Source organism: Pistacia vera, unplaced genomic scaffold (genome assembly GCF_008641045.1).
Source record: "Pistacia vera cultivar Batoury unplaced genomic scaffold, PisVer_v2 Contig140, whole genome shotgun sequence".
Taxonomy (NCBI): domain Eukaryota; kingdom Viridiplantae; phylum Streptophyta; class Magnoliopsida; order Sapindales; family Anacardiaceae; genus Pistacia; species Pistacia vera.
In genome coordinates, this window is record NW_022195467.1 from 92,916 (window position 1) to 117,891 (window position 24,976).

At 39.7% G+C, this 24,976-nt stretch overlaps 1 protein-coding gene and 1 pseudogene across 1 annotated transcript; one reads left to right on the forward strand and one right to left on the reverse strand.

Annotated features, from left to right (window-relative positions):
• The first annotated feature begins 354 nt into the window (after window positions 1-354).
• On the forward strand, window positions 355-7,033 carry LOC116123162 (annotated as a pseudogene).
• A 2,361-nt stretch (window positions 7,034-9,394) lies between these two features.
• Window positions 9,395-24,180, reverse strand: LOC116123163 (probable caffeine synthase 4). Its single transcript, XM_031408971.1, has 4 exons — window positions 24,106-24,180; window positions 23,611-24,024; window positions 23,262-23,516; window positions 9,395-9,793 (listed from the first exon to the last, which is right to left on the reverse strand). The coding sequence occupies exons 1-4, from the start codon at window positions 24,178-24,180 to the stop codon at window positions 9,395-9,397; spliced, it is 1,143 nt and encodes a 380-aa protein (XP_031264831.1).
• Window positions 24,181-24,976: the final 796 nt, after the last annotated feature.

The window sequence follows — 24,976 nt, forward strand, 5'->3', positions numbered from 1 at the left end:
TTGAGAGCGTGTTGAATGGATTATAAAATGACTTGGCATGAGAGGTTACCATTGGTAGAATTTGCTTATAACAACAATTATCAGTCTACAATTAAGATGGCTCCTTATGCAGCTTTGTATGGTAGACGATGTAGGTCTCCACTGCATTGGAATGAAGTAAGAGAGAAAGATGCTTTGGAAACAGCTCTTAGACCTGAAATAACTCAGAAAATGATAGAAGACATCAACTTGATCAGAAATAGAATGAAACAAGCCCAAGACAGACAAAAGAGTTATGCAGATTTAAAGAGAAAAGATGTAGAATTTGAAGTGGGTGACAAATTGTTTATCAAAATTTCCCCCTATAAGCGAGTAATGCGCTTTGGCGGAAAAGGGAAGCTAGCTCTGAGATACATTGGTCCCTTTGAAGTGTTACAACAAGTGGGAAAGATAGCTTACAAATTAGCGCTACCACCAAATATGGATAAAGTGCATAATGTGTTCCATGTCTCCATGCTCCGAAGGTATTTTAGTGATCCTTTCCATATATTAAAAGTAGATGAAGTGGACTTAAAAAATGATCTTGTTTATAAGGAGCATCCAGTACAGATATTGGATAGAAACGTTAAGGAGCTCCAAAACAAGAATATTCCATTAGTAAAAGTCTTATGGAGGAATCATAAAATAGAAGAAGCTACATGGGAAGTAGAACAGGATATGCGGAGCCATTATCCCGAATTGTTCGTTTGAATTTTAGGGACGAGTGGAAGAGAATTGTAATGCCCACATCAAGGTACGTAGCTTTATTTGTGCCCTAATACCCTTAGTTGAATTTTGTTAAAGTTATCTTGAACAAGTGTGAAGAAAATTCCTTGTAATTTTATTAGGGATAAAATGGTCTTTTTACTCATAATTAGTTAAAAAAGTGGGGAGTGAAAAGAAGTAGAATAACATGAAGAAGTTAATAAAAATGAGGGTGTTCTTGTCATTGACTAAGGGACATAGATAGAATTTTTAGAAAGTGCAAGAGTAAAATGGGAAACTATATATATTATTATGTAGTAATAAGAGTTCAAGAAGAGAAACCCTAGCCACTCCACCCATAGTTCAAGCCACCTTCACCCTAAATTCTCTCAAATTTCTTCACTAAATTTTCAAGGAAATTATAGGATTTTGGCTACATTTTGATATATTTTCAATCCTAAGCATCCAAAGGTAAGATTCTTACATCAAGATGTGAGATTATATTTAAAAATTTTGAATTCTTATGGTTTATATGCTTAGGGTTTAAGAGGAAGTGGAATTCTACCAATGAGAGATTATAGTTTTGGAATTGCTCAAATTCCAAGTAAGTAAATCTAACTTTAGCTTTGATTGGATAAATACTTGTGTAGAGAAATTTCTTATATGTTGTATGTGTTTTTGGATGATGAGAATTATGGATTGAAATTGAGGTTGTTTGATATGTGAATCTCATGGCTATGAGAAGTGATGATTTGTATGTGTCGAGTTGATGAAGTTTTGGATGAATTATGGAAGAATGGATGTTGAGTGGTGGAGTTGAATTTTCGGCTAGGTTGGATGTTGGCTTTAGAGAGTTACTTGCTCCAATTTTGGTGGCTTGAGAAATATGTGAAAGTGTAACCAATTTAGGGTTTGTATGTGCATGTAAGATGTTTGATGAAATTTTAAAGAAAGTGCATATATATGAGTATGTTAGAATATTACCTTCTTGTGGAAATGTTGTTAGTAGAGAATATTAGTTCCATAATGATATCTTTATATGTCATAATGCATTCTTACATTTGGGCATTTGCATTTAGAAAGAATAGCAAAGAATGAGCATATTTACATGCATATATACATGTATGAGAACATTAAAAAATAAAGAGCAAGAAAGAAAAGAAATTCATTGTAGAATGATTATCTAAAGAACATAATTAAAGAATACCTCAAACCTGAAATTTTATTTAAAGAAATATAAAAAGAGAAGAGAAGAGAAGGTTGTTGCGATGGGGAGCCCGTGAGTGACCGAGAAGAAGAATAACCCCACATGCATGCCACCTTTACTGAGCGGCTTAAGAATAAGAAAGAAGAATTTGTATAGTCCGTAAGAAGTGCATGTGAATGAGGACTGTACCCAAGAAAGAATTTGAGAATACACTCACACGACCAGGGTTCTAAATCCATGCCTCAACCAAGTCCGATCGACAAAGAAAAGAATAGAAAAGAAAAGAAAGAAATAATAGAAAAGCAAGAAAAACAGAAAAGAAAGAATAGAAACAGAAAAGAAAGAAGAGAAACAGAAAAGAAAATGCATTGCATAGAAAAAGTTTATGCATTTGTGCATATGCATCATGTCATTTCTACTATCTTGAGTTAGTTTCCCTATTTGTGCTTACATATCGATAAGTGAGAAACTAGAATATTAGAAAGAGCTAGAGGTGGAACAAATGAGCCCGGTTAGGCCGGTCAACCCTAACCCAGCCCGCATTAAGGAGGGTTCAATCCGGACCGCCTAAAAGGCGAGTCATTGAACCCGACCCTCATGTACCCCACCGAGTGGGCCGGGTTTTAATATGGCCAACCGCGGGGACTTTTAAAAAAAAAAAAAAAAAACCGCCAACCGCGGGTTGGGCAAAAAAAAAAAATTTTAATAAATAATTTTTTTTTTTTTTTTTTTTTGGCAAATGCCCTTTTACCTTTGAAATATAGCAATTGGGGGGGTCATTTTCTTTTCCCATTTTTTTCTATAAATAGGCCCTAAACTCTCATATTTTCTCACATCCCAAATTCTTCATTTTTCTCATCTCTATTGAAATCTCTCAATTATTCTCTTTGTTGTCATTTGTCAATTTGCTCTCATTTAATTGTTATTAGTTTTTGCCATTTAATTCATATTTCCAAATTCCAATTCTCTTCTTTAATTTTTATTTCTTCATATTCAAATTTTTTTTTTTTTTTTTTAACTACAATGGATAGATATTTCCATCCATCTATTTCGTGATGAAGGAAACTACCTAGTCCCTGATTTACAAACATAAATGCAGTAGATTCAAATAGTCCTGCTTTCCAATCTCAGAATCTGAACACCTCATAATTCCCCGACTCCTCCCATGCTGCTATAGCTCCTAGTGGTTCTAGAAGTCGCCCTCGTAATCGTCGTCCTCGTACACTTCATCTCAAGCAGAAGCGGGTATCAACTGCTGTCAAACCGACAACAGGCACATCAGATGTTTGGGTGCATTTCGATAAGTTTACAAGACAGAAATGGAGTTCAAGTGAAGAAAGTAGATGAAAGTATTGTAGAAATATTTATAAGCTGATTCAGGTAATGGTACTAGTACTTTAAAAATGCATGCTAATAAACATATTACTCAACATGGAAATAAAGAATCAATCAAACTAAATAACTAATATGAGTACTACTTAGCGTTATAATTCTGATGGATATAGGGAACAATTAGTTTATATATTGCTGAACTGATCAACCTATCAATATGGCTGAAGATAATATTTTGAAAGATTTATAAAAAATTCATTTCCAGGATTTAAAAGTTATTCTAAAACTGCAACTAGAAATGATTAATAAAATTGTTTGGGAAAATGAAATTAGAATTAAAAAATAAAATACATATTGTCATGTTAGTGTGGTCAACCGCCGATATTTGAGTGGTAGAGCAAAACAAGATTATATTTGTGTGACTAGTCATTATTTGATAACGAATATAAATTAATATAATTTATTAGGATTTAGATTAATGGATGTGAATCTGTGGTCAACAAATTATAATAAAATGTTGAGTTTTACCAAATTGTGATGTTTTTATAAAGTGATAAGTTTAACTTTAGATAATGCAAGTGCTAATAGTGCAGTTATGATTTTTTAAAATTAATTATCTTTTTATGACAATTTGAAATTTTCACCAACGCTGTGCATGTCACATTATAATTTAAACTGTGAAAAGTGATATGAAAACAATTAGAGATAATATTGAGAGATTAGAGATTCTTTAGCTTGGATTACTAGTAGTAAGAAAAAGAAATGCTGAATTTCAAGAACTTGTATAAAATCAAATATGTCTCTTAGAACTTTTGATTAGACAAAACTTGTTAGATGGAATAATACTATTTAATGCTTGATATGTTTACCTTATGCAAATAATTAGTTATTTTGTAGCAAATAATAGAGGTCCTCATTATTTGGTAAGAAATGATTGGCATATAACTAAAAAAATCATTATTTTCTTAAAATTTTTACCAATCCACTTTATAACTTTCTGGTGTGTATTATCCTACTAGTCAATTGGGAATACATATATTGTAAAATCTTTGATTTATTTAGAAAAAAAAAAAACATAAACAATGCAATTTAGTGAGACCATAAAGGCAATGGAAATTTTTTTTTTTAAATATTGGAACCCATTCCTTTTCTTTATTGTTTAGGTGCTATATTGATCCTAGAATTAAAGTAGCAGGTTTAAAATATGATTTAGACACATTAACTAAAAATTTACAAAACGAAGCATATGCCAATCAACTGGAGAGGTGGAGAGTGTCTGCAGAGGTATATTGCAATATGAAAACAGGTATGGAAACCAGCAAAGAGGCAAATACTTAGGAAGTTGATCGAAGAAACAAATGAAGACTTCGATTTAGAGTGTACTTATAGGCCGAAGAGGACCCAACTTGAAGCACAGCCTCCTCTTCGAAGCACCAACAACGAATGTATATCCTCCATACAGGTACAAAGTAATGAGTTTCACCAATATTTGGGAACCCCTAAGTGTTGCCGTAGATCCATAACAAAGAGCTAACTTTGATGTCTAGAATAATGGAAAACCAAAAAAGTATTTTTTCGATATTATCAAGACTTGTCTTGGATGTTTTCGTTGTTCCTGTCTCAACTGTCTCATCCGAACAAACATTTAGTGCAAGTGGAAGAATTTTAAATGAAAGAGAACTAAACTTTCACCAAAAATGATTGAAGTCCTCACATGTCTCGAGATTGAGAACGGTCGCGCCATCAGGAACAATACGAAGTGTCGACGATACTTTAATAGAATCATTTTAATTTTATAATATAGATGATGCAAGTCTGCTAATAGATGTAGCAGAATTGACAGTTGGATATGTGCTGGCCTAGTCTATTAAGGCAGCAATATTCTACCTTATTAGTTAGCTATATATAGAAGAGTATTTGTATATAGGCCTATAATTGATAGGCGTTTATTTCTGTCAACTTCTTACCTTGCACAGGCAGATGTAATGGCTGATTTCAGCCTTGTATTTAACCGATAGATTCTATATAAAAGAAGGAACTCTCACAAGTAGAGACATTCAAAACAAAACCCTTTTTGACAATAGATAATCCAAAATGTTATGATATAACCTGTCTCTTCCGTTGGCTTGCTTATTCTAAGTCTTAACGATTAAAGTATTTTAATTGCTCTGTAGAATCACAATTCTACCAAAAACATGTCAAATTCAAAAGTTCATCTACGTTGAGAAGCAGTTGGTGCTTGATGCAGATGAGGATTCATATGGAGGAGTTACTGTAAACATGGAAAAGCCTATGGATTCCAAGGTGTTCACTTCTGTGCTTAGAACATCATTATCATATTGGAGGCAACAGGTAATTGGCTTATAATTTAACCAATATAAAGAGTGGTTTTTTTTTTTTTTAGTTACAGTTTGTGACGGTAACATTTTGCAGAGGAAGAGGGGTGTTTGGATTAAATTGCCAATTCATCTGGCAAATCTGTGGAAACACAGTTCAAGTAATAAACACAATTTATCTTAATTGTCTCTCTTCCACTTTCTTTTATCTTTTGCGATTCTTAATTTTTATCTGGAAATTGAGCAGGAAGGGTTTAGGTACACACATGCCGAACCAGATTACTTGATGCTTGTGTATTGGATTCCTAAAACTTCTGATACCATTCCTACAATCTTCGCATCGTGTTGGAGTTTGTGCTTTTGTCCTGAACGATAAGAGAGAGGTACGGACCATACAACTTCTGATCAGTAGATCGATCAGATGTTATTAGTCTAACCATACGTTAAGGTGGTGGTTTATTGGTGAGAGGACTTTTGAAATTGAATTAACGTCTTTGGTAGGTTTCGTAGTTAAGAGAGGTCTGGACAATTCGGAGGTACAGACGTATGGAAGTTTCTACAGGAGTGCGGAGGAGGTGGGTTCATTAGAAAGCATGGTGCCTTTGAATTTTCTCTTTTTAATTATTAATAATTAGAAGAGCTGAAATTTTATTATCACAGGGTGAGGATAATGGACAGCTGCAATTAGAGAAGTTAAAGAAGAAAAGGGTAAGTATTTTTAATTACTCATTCTTAGACACAATCAAGTATCAATTGTGAGCTATACATATATTTGTTTTCTGCGATGTTCCACTGATGATAAAATCTATTATTATTTGCTTTATTGCTTCCGGTGATACAGAATTTGTTGAAGTTTTAGCCTTCAGGTAAAAACATATCTTCATTTCAATTGATGATCCCTCTGTCTTTTTTCGCAACATTGTCGATATTGATTACTTACGTGTTCCCTATTTCCAAATTACAACTCTTGACATACAGGCAAAGCCACCGTGCATTCTTTCGAAAATCGGATTTGATGTTTGTTTGCATGCTACGACCTTGCTCTCTGACATTCAAAAACAAGATTCAGAAATTGAAGCTGCTCAGGTACTTGCTTGTACAAACTAATATACTAAATGCTTTTGGCTATTAGTTACGTTTGTGAGATATTAGATTTAATCATCAACCAAAAAGTCTTAAGATCATAACATGATATTTTTTCTTTCCCTTTGCGTGGATGGCCGCTGAGGATTATGCGCCCAATATTTGTACGCCAACATGAACAATTAACTATGTTGCCAAAATATGCTTAACAAAATCAGAAAAGGCGTATGCTGGTTTTTCTCCGATTCCAGCACTCTCATCCTCTGGTAAAATAAACTACTTGTATTTCAACCACCGGATTGTGACCTATACCCGACCTATCTACCGACCAAAACCAGTAATCAATCGGTAGCATATTAACGTTCATTTGTTGATTGGTGTTCGCCAATTGTATTGTCTACAAGCAAAAAGTTATCTAAAAGAAGAGCCATTCTATAAGGAGTTGGTTTGCTGCAAGAAAATAGGTTGAATATCAGATTCTCCTAATCTGAACAAAAAAAAAAAAAGGAATATCTTGCAACATTACGTTCCACAAAATGTCTTCTTTATTTTCATGTTCTGTTTGTGAAGTGAAGGTGCCGCGCATACCAGGAAACAACCAGATGACTGCTGGGCACCCTAAAAATATATAATACAGAAGTCAATGAACCACGTTTTGTTTTCATTTGTGAGCTACATGTTTTTATTAGGGGCCGTGTGGGCCTGTATCTTCGTCAATTTAGTTTACAAATCACAACCCCCTGTTTACGATGATGCCATCAATTAATAATGAATGAACGTGATTTAGAATAAGTGTAAACATTTTCTTTTGTATTTTATTATTATTTTTGCTATGAAAGAGCTCCAATTTTGTACTGGAAATCCATTTATATGCAAATTAAAGAATACTAAGCCAAACTATAGAAGGGTGTTGATTCTAGATCTTAATCTAAATCAAAACATAGCCATTTAAATGATTTTTGAGCCTTCAAAAAGCCAAAACCAACAACAAATTAAAATAAGAGTAAACGACTTTTTCCCACCCAAGGTTTGCCTTAATGACACTTTTTCACATAAAAAATTTCAAAATACCATTTTTTCACCCAAAGTTAATATTTCATTACTACCCAAAGCCGATTCCAACCGATTTCAACAACGAAATTTCTCTCTGTTACTATCACTTAAACCTCCAGTCTCCTCTCACTCCGACACCTAATTTCTTGTTGATTGCCAGTCACCGCAAAGCTAGGGTTTTCTATTCTTAGCTAATTCCGGTGGCAAATATTCAATCGGTCACCACCGATCCACCAGCCTCTACTCTACAAAAACTCTTTTAGACCATCTCCAACCACAAACACCAAATTGATGCAACTTTCACACTAAATTGGTGTGACTTTTGGTGTATTTCACTATTGCATCTTCAGCTTATTATACCAAATATTACATCAAAAAGAATATTCTTTAGAATATTCTTTTTCTTTTTCTTTTTATTAATAATCAACAATTAATTTATTTCACTAATTATTTTTGTATATGTTAATCAAATATTGGGAATGATTTTTTTATTAAATAATAATAACTTTAAAAATTATACTAGTTTAATAAAATTAAGCATTTATTTAATCAAATAAACATTACATTTAATATAATAAAAAAATTACATCTAATATAAAATGCCACAAAAAAAAAAAACAACACAAAAGTAAAATTTCATATTCATAGTAATTTAATTTTCTGAATTAGTATATTCTTCCCACAAATTATCAATCAATGCATTTTGAAGAGCATGATGAGCCTCCGTATTCTTGATTTGTCTATGTCGAGAAGATAACAAAATTTTATTCAAGGATTTGAATTCCATAACCAATATGAGCTTGCGTGAGTTTTTTCAAATGAGCAATCAAGAATTATGCAAAAAAAAGCTCAACAACATGGTCAAGGATCTTATTATAGCTCTAGTTCTTTTCAAAACTAATCTACCGGAATACTAAATTGTTATTTTAGTTTATATTGTATTTTCTATTAATTTTAGTGTTTTTAAATTAGTGTTAATTTATTTTGAGTTATTGTAGTTTAATATTTGCATTGAATGAAGTTTTGTTTTTAATTTTTCATCATTTTTTGAATTATATAATTATTATAAATTTATTATTATAAATAATAATTAAATTAACATAAATAAAAATAACAAAAATAAGCAAATAAAATATGTTTGTGGTATATGATAGCGTCACACCGAATTGGTGTGGATAAATAGTGTTGCACCAAATTTGGTGTGATACTATTCATTCACACCAATTTAGTGTGGCTTTTGGTGTGTGGTTGGAGCAAAATTCCCTCACCATTTTGGTGTAAATCTGGTTGGAGATGCCTTCACACAAACTTCTAGTAACTCGTTAAACATCGGCTGAAAAAGTGAAATATATTTTGAGTATTAGCAAAAAGTGGTATTTTGAAACTTTTTGGATGGGAAGTGTCATGAAGGCAAACCTTGGGTGGGGAAGTGTCATTAACTCACAAAAATAAACTGCATGGACTTGATTCTGAAATGAAATGAGAACATAGCAAGAATTTTGATACAGTACCTAAACTTGTGGACCTCCTTGATGTTGAAGGTACATAGCACAGTTTCGAATTTATGTAGTTATTTGACGAAACATTAAAGACACAACCATTTATTTTCCAAGGCACAGTTAAGAACCATTTAGTTTCCTCCATGAATATGCACACTCTCTTATTTAATATAGAATGTTCGTTTTTTTATCAAGGAAAAAAGTATACTCGGGTATGCTGCTCTTGGTTCCATTTCCAAGTAGTGAGTTGCTTTGATTGAAAATCTTTGGAACATATCATCCATGATGGCCTTCCCAAAATGTCTAGCCACAAGGGGTTCTGCTACCGCTCTCTTTCGACCTGCTACAATCTTGCCTCCTACTTCTGAATACTTACTACTGTCCAACTCCAGGCCTTCATGATTCTTCATGTCGGAGATCTGGAACCAGCTTATATTGAATGTTTGAAGCTGATGGATGTTGAATGATCCTTCTCTTTCAATAATATGCCTTACTTCTTCAGCACGAGGTGAATATAGTGGAACATTGAATGATTCCAATTTTGATCCTTCAATCAACCCCTAAATTGATTTAAATAATCAGAGAAGTTAATACTATTCTCGAAAAAAAAAAAAAAAAAAAACATATAGTATAGAAATAGCTTCTCCTCATCTTTGGTAATATCAGTTGATAAAAAAAAAAAAAAAAAAAAAAAAAAAAGCGATGATCTGCGCCAAAAACAACGCACTGCGAATGTTTTAGGGACCCCGAAATCACACGTGAAAGTAATGGATAAGAATAGTAAATGCAATGGAGACAGTTTTTTAAAGTGGTTCGGAGGATGCTAAGTACAAGTCCTACGTCCACTGATGCTTATATTGTGATAGGGGTCAGGTCGCTATTAGTTGACTGACTTTATAATGATATTACAAGATATCAATTGCTAAGAAAAGAAGAATAATTAATCAAGTGAAAAATGTGCGACTCCTTTAATGGAGATGAATTCCTAATTTATAGTCAGATGCCTTGAGGCAATGACACTAAATCTGCAAGTTGGTGGATATCCGTGCAAATCCTTCTTTATGTCACATTGCCCCCCTTCCAGAGTATTTGCGTGATTTAGAGCAGGGATTGGACACGGGGGCACCACAGCCTTCTGACTAGTCTGACGCATGCCCATTATCCTGACAGACGCAGACGGTGGCTGTTCCAATGATCTGACTTTTGCGGGCTAAAGGGTCCTGATGTCACCCTTATTTTTTAGGCATAACAAAGCCCCCTAGTTTTTTAAGGTTTGAGGATTGAACCTTGGAAACTACAGGTCTTGCCGCGGTTAGATATTTCTAAAACTTTAACTGTTCGAGAGTAGGTCGGAGCGGCATTTGCATGAACAAGACCCGCATGCTCAAGGACGAGCGACCTGGTTTCGTTTGACGTCACCCATTTATTCTGGTAACAGGAAGGCATTTAATGAAGCCATCCCTGCCTGATAGGTGTGCCCCTTGTGTGGCGAATGCCCCAACATTTAATGCCTTGCATGCTGAAACAATGCTCTTTACCAGGGCATTAAATGCAATATGCATTGGAACGTGCACCTTACCAGAGCAATAAATGAAGATTTAGACGCAATTAATGCTCTGGGAGAGATATGGCCGTCGCTTGACTTTTAACTGAAAGGTGAAAGTCTGACTTCATCCAGTCTTTTTCGCTCACCCTTCTTCGCTGATGAGTGACACGTGGCCAAGATCAACGGTAAGAAACCTTTACCGCTCGAACGTTGTTTCGATTTCAAGAAATCCAAACGCCGATCCAGCGTTATAAAAACCACAAATCGCTCTCAGGCAATGTTACCAAGCCTTTTTCACAGAGAACAAAAGATTTTCATAGGCCGAACCTGGTCTTCCAGACTTGCATTTTTCCGGCATCTAAGCAGACACCATCATCGTACCTGAGAGGTAAGGTTTTTCTTGCCATCAACTTATTTTTTCCATGAGTTAATGGCATCGATCTTCCGGTAACCCATCAGAGACTAGTCGTCTACGTCGGTTTGAGCGGCCATTTGCTAGGGTATTTATTTAGGATTTAAGGGAGTTTATTTCCTCCCATGTCATCATACAATATAGCGTACGGAGACCAAATAATCCCTCTACTTGTCGCTTTTGCAGACTAGCAAAATGGACACCTCAGATACCAGACCTGAGCAGGGTACCAGCTCGTCCCGATGTGGCTCTTAGCATCCCTCTTGAGGTTCTCTCGGTACTCACCGAGGAAGAACTGAGAGGGTAATAAGCCAGTTCGGCAGAAGTAACGTATTCCATGACCTGACGCACTCGTCGCGATCCCCAGCAAAAGGCTTGGCTGCGATCCCAAGGAGATTATCAAGGGTGGAGGACTTATCCCCCTACACCCTTTCATCAGGTTGTTTTTTGACCACCTTGGGGTCGCACCGATGCACTAACCCGAACGCGTACGTCATTGCTATTGTAATGTACATCGCGTGCCAGGAAAGGGACTGGCAAACTGATAGCTTTAAGCTCGGCTGCTCGTATTATCTGAAGAAGAGCAAGGACAAGGATTCGTATATATTGTCCAGGCGACCTCCCCATTGCCGACAGGATACACAGTTATCCCAGCAACGCAGCCTACAAACGAGTTTTTCTTCTTTCGTTACGATGTCATTGCCGCTTCCAGGATCTGAGTAGGCTTCTTTCTCTTTGTTTGTATTTCGTTTTATTTTTGGCAAACTCATTGCATTCGAAGCTTGTTCGCTCTAACGACCTGGTTTTTCTTTCTTGCAGTTAACAAGACAACTGATAGGGCTGCTCCATGATAGAAGAAGATCTTGCAGTTCGCTCCCTTCCTGAGGACAAGCTGACGCAACGACACTTGTGACAACCGCGAATTTGCGGAGTACGGTTTCTTTAACGCCACGCGTCGTTAGAGCCTCCACAATGTAAGTTTCCCTAACTGATTTTTTTCTGGTCGTGGAACAAATACCTTCACTAACCTCGCCTTGTATGCAGCAACACCATGCCATCGAAGGAACCAAAGCAACCTCGTCGAAGGCCCATCAACTTTCCTCGGACGAAGAAACTAGGCACCGAAGCTGCATGAACGCCCCCCAGGCTGAGGGCGCGACCCCGAGCCACAAGCACAACTTCCGAAACGTCCCAACCACAGCCGCAGAGGACATACCAACGCAACACGAAGATCGCCCAGCCGTCGCCTGCTCGCCAAGGATGAAAACCATGGCTTAGTGGAAAAAGAGGAAGCAGATTCAAGCCAAGGAATCGGAGACTGAATCTAAAGGCGACAGCCAAGAGGTCGCGACTGGACGCAAGCAAGTCGGGCAAGAGCCTATGGATGACACGATGGCTGCTGAGGCTGCGAAGAAGGGTCCCACAGTATTGGACTCGCTAGAGAACCTGCCGGAGTACCTGTAGCCGGTGGTGTATGCCCTACAAGAATGCGGACTTTCGAAATCTTTCGAGCATTTCGCAAGTTCCAGCAACGTGGTCCTAATGTCCATCGATCCAGCATATAAGCAAGGTGAGCGAACTGTCCTCGGCGAGGACTTAACTCTTTTGATTTCTAACTCTTTCTTCTTTTGTTCGTAGGCTCTTCTTTCCATGAGAAGTGTCCTGGAAAGATACAACTGGAATTGCGAAGAGGCGCTACCTAAAGGAAGAGAACGCGTGCTTAAGCAAACTTGGAAGCTACCGAAGCAAAGAGAAACCTGTCCCTCGAATCGGCGAATAGTTATTGAATGAAAGAAATGCAGCTCTTCGTACGGTGGATTTCCAGAAAGCGTAGCTCGAGAAGCAAGGAGAGGATAAGGAGCTGTAAAGGACCATAGTCACTCTCCAAACAGGCCAGGGAGAAGGACCAGGAATAAAAGCGTCCTCCTTGTAGGTCCGCGAGCAGAAAAGGAGAGAGAGGCCTCTGAGAAGCTAGGCAGGCTCTTGAGGTGAACTTCAGGAGAGTCAAGGGAAAGTTGCTTCCTTGACAGAGGAGGTCAGGAGAAGGCTACCGAATGGCATCGACTCTATATATGCCTTGCGCCCAGAATCCTCTTCTTGACATGTCCGACCTCCCGGAAGACTGCAGGAAACTCATGTCCATGGCTCGGGAGGATGACAAGCGGCGACTTTCCGACCAGAAGGTTCAGACACGCAGTAACAAATCCTCAGCTGACCAACCCTAGGACGAGGAGTCGGCCCTATAGGGGTTGATTAGGTCTTGTAATCATGTCTTCTTTCCTGTTGTACTCCATAGTAACGAAATACTTTTTGCCTTCCAATTTTCTGTTCGCTTTACAACATGAGTTCTTTTGATCGTTTACATTCATTGAGTCAAAGATAACATAACTTTTCGCACGATGGATTATACATAGAGATCGTTTACAAATGCTCAAGATAAACTTTACAAAGAAATGACTTCAAAAAATCAGAAATTAATTTACAAGGAAAGCTGAGTTCGGAATTACTGATAGTATGGCCGAATGTTCAGCATTCCAGCCTGAGGTACCTTGGAACCGTTTAGCCTTTGAAATGATAAGTCCCCTTCTGATTACTTACCATGCGGTACAGACCTTCCCAGTTCGGCCCTAAAACTCCCGTACTTGGTTCTCTGGTTCTGAGGAGAACTTCTTTAACACCACGTTGCCGACTTGGAAGTCTCTTCGCCTGACCTTTGAATCGAAGAACTTTTTTGTGCGTTGCTAATAGGCTACTATCCTTAGCGAAGCCTTGCTGCGTTCTTCAATAGTGCAGGCCCGCCCTTATGAGTGCTTCGTTATCGGCCTCATTGTACAAGTCTCTCCGAAGCGAACCCAGTTCATACCTCGACGGGGATCATTGCTTCGCACCCGTATGCCAGCGAAAAGGTGTTTCCGAGGTGGAGGTCCTTGGAGTGGTTTGGTATGCCCATAGGACTTCAGGAGGTCTCGGCCCAATTCCCCCTGGCTGTGCCAAGTTTTGCCTTTAGAGTGCTTGATGGCTTTGTTGACAGCTTCAACTTGGCCATTTGCTTGCGTTCTTACCACAGAGACGAATTTCTTATGGATGCCCAGCTCGTCACAAAACTGTTTGAATTCTTTATTGTCGACTGTTTTCCATTATCTGAAATGAGGGTATGAGAATTCCAAAGGCACACAGTATTCCTGAAAACGAAGTCCTTCACTTTCTAGTCGTGATCGCGGCTAGGGTTCAGCTTCTACCCATTTGGTGAAGTAATCTACCGCGACCACGGCATATTTGACTCCCCCTTTTCCACTGGCAAGGGGCCAATGAGAATCAATCCCCCACATGAAAAGGTCAGGGGCTAGTCATGGTTATCAGTTCTTGGAGGGAGCTCGCGGTATGCTTGCGAACCGCTGACACTTATCACATCTCTTGACAAGTCGTAAGCGTCGTCTTGAATTCAATAGTACCCTTGATGACACCTTGTTTGCAAGAGATCGTACGGCGGTGGTGTTATCGCAGATCCCTTCGAGACTTCCCTCATAATGTAGCCACTTCTTCGCTGTTACACATCAGGAAGGGGCCCTAAATCCTCTCCTATACAGCTGGTCCCCGATGAGGGTATAGTGAGCAGATCTTATCTCGCAGGACCCTCGCCTCACCTTGTCGTCCGGAAAGTCTCATTCTTGAGGTACAGAAAAATGGTAGTCATCCAGGAACAGAATGAGTCGCATCACGGCCTGTTCAATCGCTGATACTTGGGTTTCAACGAGCTGAACAGGAATGCTACTGGTGCCTCTGAGTCCAACGCCGAGGCTATCCTTGCCATGTGTAGCCACAGGTTGTTTTCTCTAATCTGATGATTTCAAAATATTGAACGGCTCGAGTGCGACCTTGGTTCTTTCAGATAACGGACCATGTTCTCTTCCTTGGCTTGATATTCCCCCAAAATTTGGTTGACGACCAGCATGGAATCGCTGTACACGCTGATCGTGGTTGCGCCCTCTCTTTGGCCAACTGCAACCCTGCGAGCAGAGCTCATACTCAACCTCGTTGTTGGTTGCTTTAAATCTGAACCAAAGAATGCCATGAATACAGCCCCTTCGGGCTCAAAAGAAGGAGACTGGCACCGACCTTTTTTCTGTTCGATGACCCGTCGACTAAGAGACTCCAGGTCGACAGATTCTGAATATCTTCCTGAATGGCTTCGCCAGCTGTTGCTCACTCAGAAGATAGGAAAATTCTGAGATGAAGTCAGCAACTGCCTGCCCTTTTATGTCGATCTTGGTTTATACTTAAGATCCAACTGACTTAATTCCATGGCCCATTTAGTAATTTACCCGATGCTTCTGGCTTTTAAAGGACTTTTCTGAGGGGTATTAGTCATCACATGGATAGTATGGGCGTGAAGTAAGGTCGCAGCTTTCTGGAGGCAATCAGCAGGGCAGGGCTAATCGCTCCATTTGTGATACTACATCTCGGCATCCGTCAGCACTTGCTCTCATAGTACACTGGCCACTACGCCTTTTCCTCTTCCCGAATCAAAGTTGCACTGGCCGTGAACTGAAACGACAGGTACAGAAGTAGGATTTCTTGTGGAAAAGGCTTGGACAGGAGAGGTGGTTTCCCGAGGTGTTCTTTTATGCTTTGGAACGCTTGTTCGCACTCCGGTGTCCACTCGAACCTCTTTTTGGCCTTTAGGACATTAAGAGGAAGCACGATCTGTAATCTTGATATAAGCACTAAGTGCCACTATTCCGCGTTAAGACACATGACCTGCTTTTTGATGGTCGGGCTCTCCATGTCAGCGAGAGCTTCAATCTTTTCAGGGTTTATTTCTATCCCCCGCTGGTTAACCATGTACCCCAGGAACTTTCCTGTGATACTCTCCGAATGAACACTTGAGAGATTCGTTTCATCCTATACAGTCGGAGGATGTCAAACATCTCAGCGGAATGCGCAATGTGCTCTGAGGCGACCTGGGATTTGACTACTGTCGTCCACATAGACCTCCATTGTTCTTTTGATCTGGTCAAGACATTCGGTTAACCAATCCTGGAGGGTCGCGCCAGCATTCTTGAGGCCAAAAGGCATAACTTTGTAACAATACAGCCCCTGATCTGTAATGAAGGATGTATGCTCCTCGTCTGGGCCATACATCAGAATTTGATTGTATCCCGAGTATGCATCCATAAAACAGCAGCTCGTGCCCTGAGTGGCATCCACGAGCTGTCAATTCTTGGCAAGGGGAAGTTGTCTTTAGGGCAAGCCTTATTGAGGTCGCTGAAGTCGACGCAGGTTCGCCACTTCCCATTTGGCTTCTTTACCAGAACCGGGTTGGCAACCCAGGTCGGGTAAAGTGCCTCTCGGATGGACCCATTTTGGAGCAGGTTGTCCACTTCTAATTTCAAGGCGGCATACCGCTCCAATCCATCGCTCTTCTTTTCTGGTGAACTGGCTTAGCTTCACTGTCGATGTTTAACGCATGGCAAATGATGTCCCTGATCCCAACCATATCTATAGCGACCATGCAAACACATCGATGTTTTCAATCAGGAAGCTTATCAGCTCGGACGCGACCTGGGTGTGAGACAGCTTCCAATTCTAACACTCCTTGCTCTTTTGGATCAACCGAAACCAGGACAGATCCTCAACCGGCCACTGGGGACACTTCCTGGATTCGAGGATCTATATACTCTGCTAGGCCGGCTGTGGCTCGATCCGGCTGATCGTCATAGCCTGGTGAGGCACACATCTCAAAATGCCCTTTCCTTTACACGCCATCTGTGCTGCTTTTATGTGCAATCGCGAGATGCCTTTGCGATCCGTCACTTCCCCTATCCCCATTGGAGGTTGGAACTTCATCTTGAGATGGTATATGGAAGTGACGGCCTTGAAGCTTCTCATAGGTCGCCCCAAGATTCCATTGAAGGCCGTGGGCAATCCACGACCAAGAATTCAATAACCCTAGTCACCTCGTCGTAGTCACCGAGCGTGACTGGGACTGGATCGTTCCTTTGGGGATCAGGTGGTCCCCTGTAAAGCAGTAAAGAGGGATCGAGGTGGGCTTACGTTCGGGTTCATCCACGTTTATTCTTTCGAAAGCGGTCTGGAATGGTTTGTTCACAGCGCTTCCGTTGTCCACGAGAATTCTGCAGACATTATGGCACCCTATTAAGGCGTGATCACAAGAGCATCGTCATGAGGATGATGCAAACGAGCTGCCTCCTTCTCATAAGACAATTGGCTCCTCCTTTCGAGCCTTTTGTGGTCGCTGCGATGTGCTCATCACCCTGATCGGGTCGTGTGGGCTTCGCAAGCGTACCTTCCTACGCGCCTCGTTATTTCCTGTGAGGTGTGGTCCCCCAAAGATTAGTTAACGCTGCTATACCCACTGCAATCACGACGCTTTCTTCCTTGTTCCTCTTGGTTCTTCTCCTTTGCAGAGCGTACATCAATATACTCCTTGAAGTGCCCTTCTTGATGAGCTCTTCGATTGCTTGCTTTAGAGCTCGGCATTCATCTGTATGATGCCCGTTGTCCCGATGGAAGCGATAGTATTTTTTATTATTCCTGGCTGTCGCGGGAGTTTTCATGGTTCTAGCTCACTAGCAGACTGGCCTCCTCGATTTATCAAGAATGGTCGTTACAGACACATTCAGTGGAGTATATTGAACCCTGTCGCAGTCGCAAGAGGAATGGGAGCATAGGATTTCTTGTGCCGTAGTGTTTTCTTCCCTTTTCGCTGATCGTCAGTGTCCCCTCTGCGATTAGGTATTTCTCCGCAAGATTGTGAATCCTGTGAGGGAGACATCGTCCTTAGCTTGTAATTCCTTCCACAGGTTGGTTTACGGGCGAACCCCAGCTATAATGAGAGTTCGAACAGACTCTTCGGGATATGAGCCACCTTATTGAGTTCCCTGTGAGAACGGTCAATGTATGACTGAGGGATTCATCCTTTTCTTGCCTTTGTTGCTAAGGCAGCTCAAAGGCATTGAAAACTTCCGATTCGCTTGAAAATGCCTTAGGAACGTCGTGCTCATCTGAGGCCACGACTGACCGACCCTGCTGGGAGTGACCTGAACCTCGTTTGGCATGGGAGGTCAATGTTACTATTAGTGTATATTAGTGTATGCCCTAGAAACCATTCGTGTTGTCGGTTTCAGAGCATTTTGTCTTGTATCTATATATATCTAAATAATAAGAAAGAGTTCTTTAATTCTTATATGTAAATTGCTTCCTTTATTCAGTCATGCATTAAAAATAAGTACGTATATGAATTGTCCAGATGATTCATTTAATAGGTAAATAATTATCGAAAAGGGTTCCCTACGGAAGCAATATAAATTTGGCAACTATATTGCACAGTAGGCATACCGGATGCTTCCAAAGATATCATGAGTTGATATAAGTACGGATGACAGTGATAGTCGTCACTGGGGCATTGGTATGGATTAACGGTTGGTGAACTGTTTTTCGAATGTGACCGAATAACGACAAATCACTTGGAAAAGCATGTAGTCAATGATTTCGTTTGGTTATATCATGCACGATGTAGTCCTTTGACCTGAGACATTGTATCGGATCCGATATGGATGCATATGATTCAGGTGTATAAGACGAGACTACCATGTTTCGTACAATAAAGCCTTTGGTCATGCGTTGTTCATGCGGAAACGAACAATGGCCAAGAGGGGATCCATTGACTCGAAAATATAGGATCGGGAGTACTGCTGACTCCATCAGATTCGAGTTCCTAGACGAACATCGATAAATGTCAAAAATTGAATCTCTGCCAGAGTCTATTATTAGTCATACAAGCAGTTGTGTGACGAGTTCCGACATATTGATCACGATTCGGTAGAAGTCGAGTTTAGGATTTTGACGTTCCATGAATCCATACTCGATTAGGATATCTCAATGGAGGAACTTTACCTGCATGGTACGTATGATCTGAATGGGTTCGATGAAGTATTTCTTCATCGTGGTTTAGGGACTATGGCACATTGCTAGATGTTTACCATAGTCGTTGGGCCTCCGGAGGGTTTCCGGATTCATCCAGAACCGGCTCACGGCTAATCCACGGTGGACCTACATGGTCCAACCAATAGCCTTAGAAGTTAGAGAATGAGGAAGAGAGAAATGATTATCCGAAGAGGGCTAGCACCTTCCGAGGGTAATAACGGGATTTCTATAGTAATAGTTACTAGAAAACAATTTGTGATATTTTAAGGTTAAAATGGTCAAGCAATAATTAATTATATTTAATTATATCTTAAAGGTTAAGATTAATGAGATGAACAAAATAACCTTTTAATAGTTAAGGTAAAAAGGGTAAATTTATGGGTTGTTAATGTAACTAGTTTAGTTTACATGGGCCCTTGAATAATATTGATTATTCAAGGGTAGCATATTAATTCGTGGGGTCCCTTTATAAAATAAGATTTTATTGGGCTTGGAAGTGAATAAATATTGCAAAATAGCCCAAGTATATAAGTGCAAGGTTGCATTTTGTTCATTATTCACTTGTTCACTCAAACACAAACTAAAACTCTCTCTCCCTAGCCAAGGCCACTCTCTAATCCTCTCAAGGTGGTGTTAAAGTGTGGAGGTTTCATCCTTTTGAAGCTATCTTCATCAATCACAAAGCAAAGGAGTAGTATATATCTCATATCCAAGCTTTGCTGTAAACCGTTTTTTTAATCCATGCTTTCATGCTTTCATTCTCCATCTCCACCACTCTTCATGCATGCTGAATCTTTCAGTTACTGCTAGACAGCAGCATTTTGCCAAGTCTGGAGCTGGTGAAGCTCCATCAGGTCGTTAAATTCTACAGATGATCCTGCGGAGCGGGTTTCCATCAAACGCCCGCATGTCGGGCATCCATCTCTAGCGGGAGTGGAGTGGCTAACACCTCGGGAGAAAGGGGGATGCAGATGCAACCTGTCCCTGCTTATTTTGCTGGGCCCTTAGCCTATCTAGAGCTCGCTGCAGCTCTCATTTGCGACAACGGAGCCCTTGGGGGTTGTTCACCCACGCGAGTTCGATTCTCGCGATTACGATTGAGGAATGTCCAGATCGGGCACTTCTTCGCCTTGGCTGGCGGTTCCAGCCACTCTCGACACACGCTGACTAAGGCGTGCGTGGCGATGAGGTGCGGGGTATTCTCATGACCTTCGCGATAGTAAAACCGCCCCGCGAATATGGGACCCCTCGCACTGTGGCGACCAAGATTGGCTTGCTGACGGTGATAAGATTGACCCGTCCAACACTTTATGGGTACGTACCTGCGACTGGCATACGACATTTCAGGCTGTTCTTTTCACCGGTCTCAGAGACTGGTATTCTGCTTGGGACGCGGTCGATGTCTGGTGGCCCTTTGGAGCCCATGGCTTGCTTTTTGCCACCTGCTTACCCTTTCGCCTTCGCGCTACAGTGCGCGCGCCCAGGCTATTTCCTTTGCTGCGCTTTCGCGCGACCTGCAGGAGTTTTTGGCGGTTGTACCACCGCAGCTGACTTGGATGGCGCGCCTTGGTCCAAACGTCCAACCTTTGGTTGACCGTCTGGAGAGTATTGTCAAACCTCTCCAGGTACTTCTTATACGGGTCAAGCTGTGAGCTTGACGGAATATCTCCTACAGCATTCTACGCTGAAGGTTTTTTGGAAGAGGTTATCCCTGAACTTGGGGGCACCCTGAGTGCCCTGGTTGTTTGCTCATGTTCTGGTTGGCGGGCCTTTGTTGTTGTAGGACCAGTATGTTGGAGACTCTCCTGATGAAGGATGAACACTAATCAGGCCCTCCTTCTAGCGCCAAACTGTTGATGCGAGATTCTGCACCAACAAAACGCACGTGCGAAAGTTGTAGGGACCCTCGAAATCACCTGTGAAAGTAATGGATAGAGATAGTAAATGCAATGACAATTTTTAAGTGGTTCGGATGCTAAGGTAGCAAGTCTTACGTCCACTGATGCTTATATTGATAATAGGGGTCAGGTCGCTATTAGCTAACTGACTTTATAAATGATACAGATATCAATTGCTAAGAAAAGAGAGAATAATTAATCAAGTGAAAAATGTGTGAATCCCTTTAATGAAAAATGAATTCCCAATTTTAGTCAGATTTCTTGAGGCAATGATCACTAAATCTGCAAGTTGGTGGGATTATGTGTGCAAATCCTTCTTTATGTCATTGCCCGCCTTCCGAGTGATTTGCACGATTTAGAGCAGTGATTGGACACGTGGGAGCACCACAGCCTTCTGACTAGTCTGACGCTTGCCCACTATCCTGACAGACGCAGATGGTTTGTTCCAATGATCTGACTTTTGTGGGCTAAAAGGTCCTGACGTCGACCCTTATATTTTTGGCATAACAGGTATGTTAGTGTATATTAGTGTATGCCCTGAAAACCATTCGTGTTGTCGGTTTCAGAGCATTTTGTCTTGTATCTATATCATAAATAATGGAGAAAAATTCTTCAATTCATATATATAATTGCTTCCTTTATTCAGTCATGCATTTAAAATAAAATATGTATATGAATTGTCCAGATGATTCATTTAATCGGTAATGAATTATCGAAAAGGGTCCCTACGGAAGCAATAATTTGGGCACTAATTGCACAATAGGCATATCGGATGCTTTCGAAAGATATCATGAGTTGATATAAGTACGGATGACGATGATAGTCATGTCACTAGGGCATTGGTATGGATTAACGGTTGGTGACTGTTTTTCGAACGTGACCAAATAACGACAAATCACTTGGAAAAGCATGTAGTCAATGATTTTCGTTGTTTTATCATGCACGATGTAGTCCTTTGACCTAGACATTGTAGTCGGATCCGATATGGGTCGTATGGTTCATACGTTGTATAAGTACGAGACTAATCATTGTTCGTATAATAAAGCCTATTTGGTCATGCATTGTTCATATGCAGAAACGAACGATGGTCAAGAGGGGATCCAGGACTCGGAAATATAGGATCGGGAGTACCGCTGACTCCATCCGGTTCGAGTTCCTAGATGAACATCGATAAATGTCGGAAAACGAATCTCTGGCCAAGTCTATTATAGCTCACAAAACAGTTTGTGATGACGGTTCCGACATATTGATCGACGATTCAGTAGAAGATCGAGTTTAGGATTTTGACGTTCCATGAATCCATGCTCGATCAGGGTATCTCAATGGAGGGACTTTACCTGCATGGTACGTATGATCTGAAATGGGTTCGATGAAGTATTTCTTCATCGTGGTTTAGGGACTATGGCCACTTGCATATGTTTACCATAGTCGTTGGGCCTCCAGACAGGTTTCCGATTCATCCAGAACCGGCTCACGGCTAATCCACGGTGGACCTACATGGTCACACCAATAGCCTTGAGAAGTTAGAGAATGATGAGAGAGAGAAATGATTATCCGAAGAGGCTAGCACCTTTCGAGGGTAATAAGGGGTTTTCATAGTAATAGTTACATAGAAACTATTTGTGACATTTGAGGCTTAAAATGGTCAAGCAATAATTAATTTATTTAATTATTATATCTTAAAGTGTTAAGATTAAATCTTAAAGTGTTAAGATTAATGAGATGAACAAGAATAACCTTTAATAGTTAAAGGGTAAAAGGGTAACTTTATGGGTTGTCAAAACTAGTTTAGTTTACATGGGCCCTGAATAATAGTGATTTCAAAGGTAGCATAATAAATTCGTGGGTCCTTTAAAAATAAGATTTTATTGGGCTTTGAAGTGAAAATAAATAATTACAAAATTGCCCAAGTATATAAAATGCAAAAAGTTACATTTTTGTTCATAACACACATTGTTCGCTCAAAGCAAAACCAAAACTCTCTCACAAGCCCCGACCACTCTCTAAACCTCTCAAGGTGGTGTTAAAGTGTGGAGGTCTCATTACTTTGAGGCTAATCTTCATCAATCCAAAGCAAAGGAGTAGGTATAATCTCTTTTCCAAGCTTTGTTTGAAAACTGGTTTTAGAATCCATGCTTTCATTCTCCATCTCCACTACTCTTCATGCATGCTGATTCTTTCAAGGTATTAATGAGGAGCAAACCATATTATGCATAGTGTCATACCTCTGAGACCATATCATTTGCTACATTTCCTAATAAGTCCCAAACATGAGGGCTGTGTTTGTCGTCACCCATGACGGTGAGGACCATACGACCACCAGATTTTAACTCCTCTGATCGTAATTTAAGAAACAACGTAAAATCTTTCTCAAACTGATCCAAGCATGCTTTCCTGACATTAGAAGGACTCGTCTTCCCTATATAAAAGTTTTGTTTATTCATTGGAATTCCGGATTCACTCACTAATCCTTCGGGTAACTGTGCATTCAAGGGATGATGCGGTTTTTGTAATGGAAGATATATTTACAAGTTAAGAAAAATAATTAATTAGCTACTGATGATCATGACGTACTTCTGAAAGCCAGTGGACAGCGTAAGAGGAAAATATAAAGTGAAGGGAATGGGGTGGAAATAGCATTTCATAAAACGATCGAGGAACTGCAGCTATCAAACAATTATGTTGCCCAAACTCATCACCTTTCTCTTTCTCAAGTCTTTCATAAAAACTTGGCAATGACTTGAAAGCGCTGTTGAAATCATTTCCGGGAAGATCATTCAAGAATACCTGCAGCATGGGTGGTTTATGATTGAATCCACGGCACGTTAGATCAAGAGCCTCTATAACTTCCCATGTGGGCAAATATGTGTTGGGCCCGGACGAGCATCCCAGATCAGCAAAACGGAAACATTCTGAGAATATGTTGCTGCTACACATCTCATAAATGCTTTCTTGTATTAAAGGTTTTGCTTTCAAAATCACGTCATTCTGCAAGAGAAATATAAATTGATTAATATACAAAAGAGAGAAAAGAGCTTTAATTCTATGTGTTTTCCATGTGATGAGAACCTGAGTAGATGAGTTGTTTGCATAACTGAAGTCTTCCTCCCCTCCATTCATGTGGAGAACTTGCTCTAACCCCATTGCTAGCTACCTGTTTGCTCTACACACGTTTTTATATAGATACAATAACACGTACAACCAGACCACTACTATTATATTTACGTACACTTGAAATTACATAAATAGTACACTTGTAATATTTATATATTACAAGTGTAGTTCTTATTTTTATATCAATAACTATTGATGTTATAGTATTTGATTAATTGTTTTTGAAAGAAGGGCGGGCAGGTTCTGAAAATTTATTTAATATATTTGTGACAGATCTCATTATGTAATTAACGTTGACGATTGACGAAGGAGGATGTAGATTATTTCACCTAACTAAACATCTTGGATGAAGGATTTTAATCCATTCACTCTTTCTAACCGGGAAATATAAATGAGATTTGATCGCTTCTTAGAGTTGGTGATAATGATATACAAATATGGTTGCATGCCTAAACTGCTACTTGAAAAAGACTACTATTTAAAAAAAGACTACCTAATCATCTACTTAATTAAATCCTTAATCTTTTCGCAGAAACATCTAACTTACTAATTACTAATTACACGGCTTGACCATTATATTTTAGCAGTATAATTGGTATTGTTGTGTGTGATTTTTCCATCAAACTCAGGGAGTTGCGAGATAATAGCTCGACCGAGAATCAGTCCAACTCTACTGATTATCCGACCTAGCATAAACTCCTCGAGATATAGCTCGACCCAGCATAAGCTATTTGCGAACAATCCAAATGATCATTCAACCAATTCCCAAATAACTTCAAATCCCAAATATTTTGGGAATGACTAGATTGACAGCAATCTTTGTGCA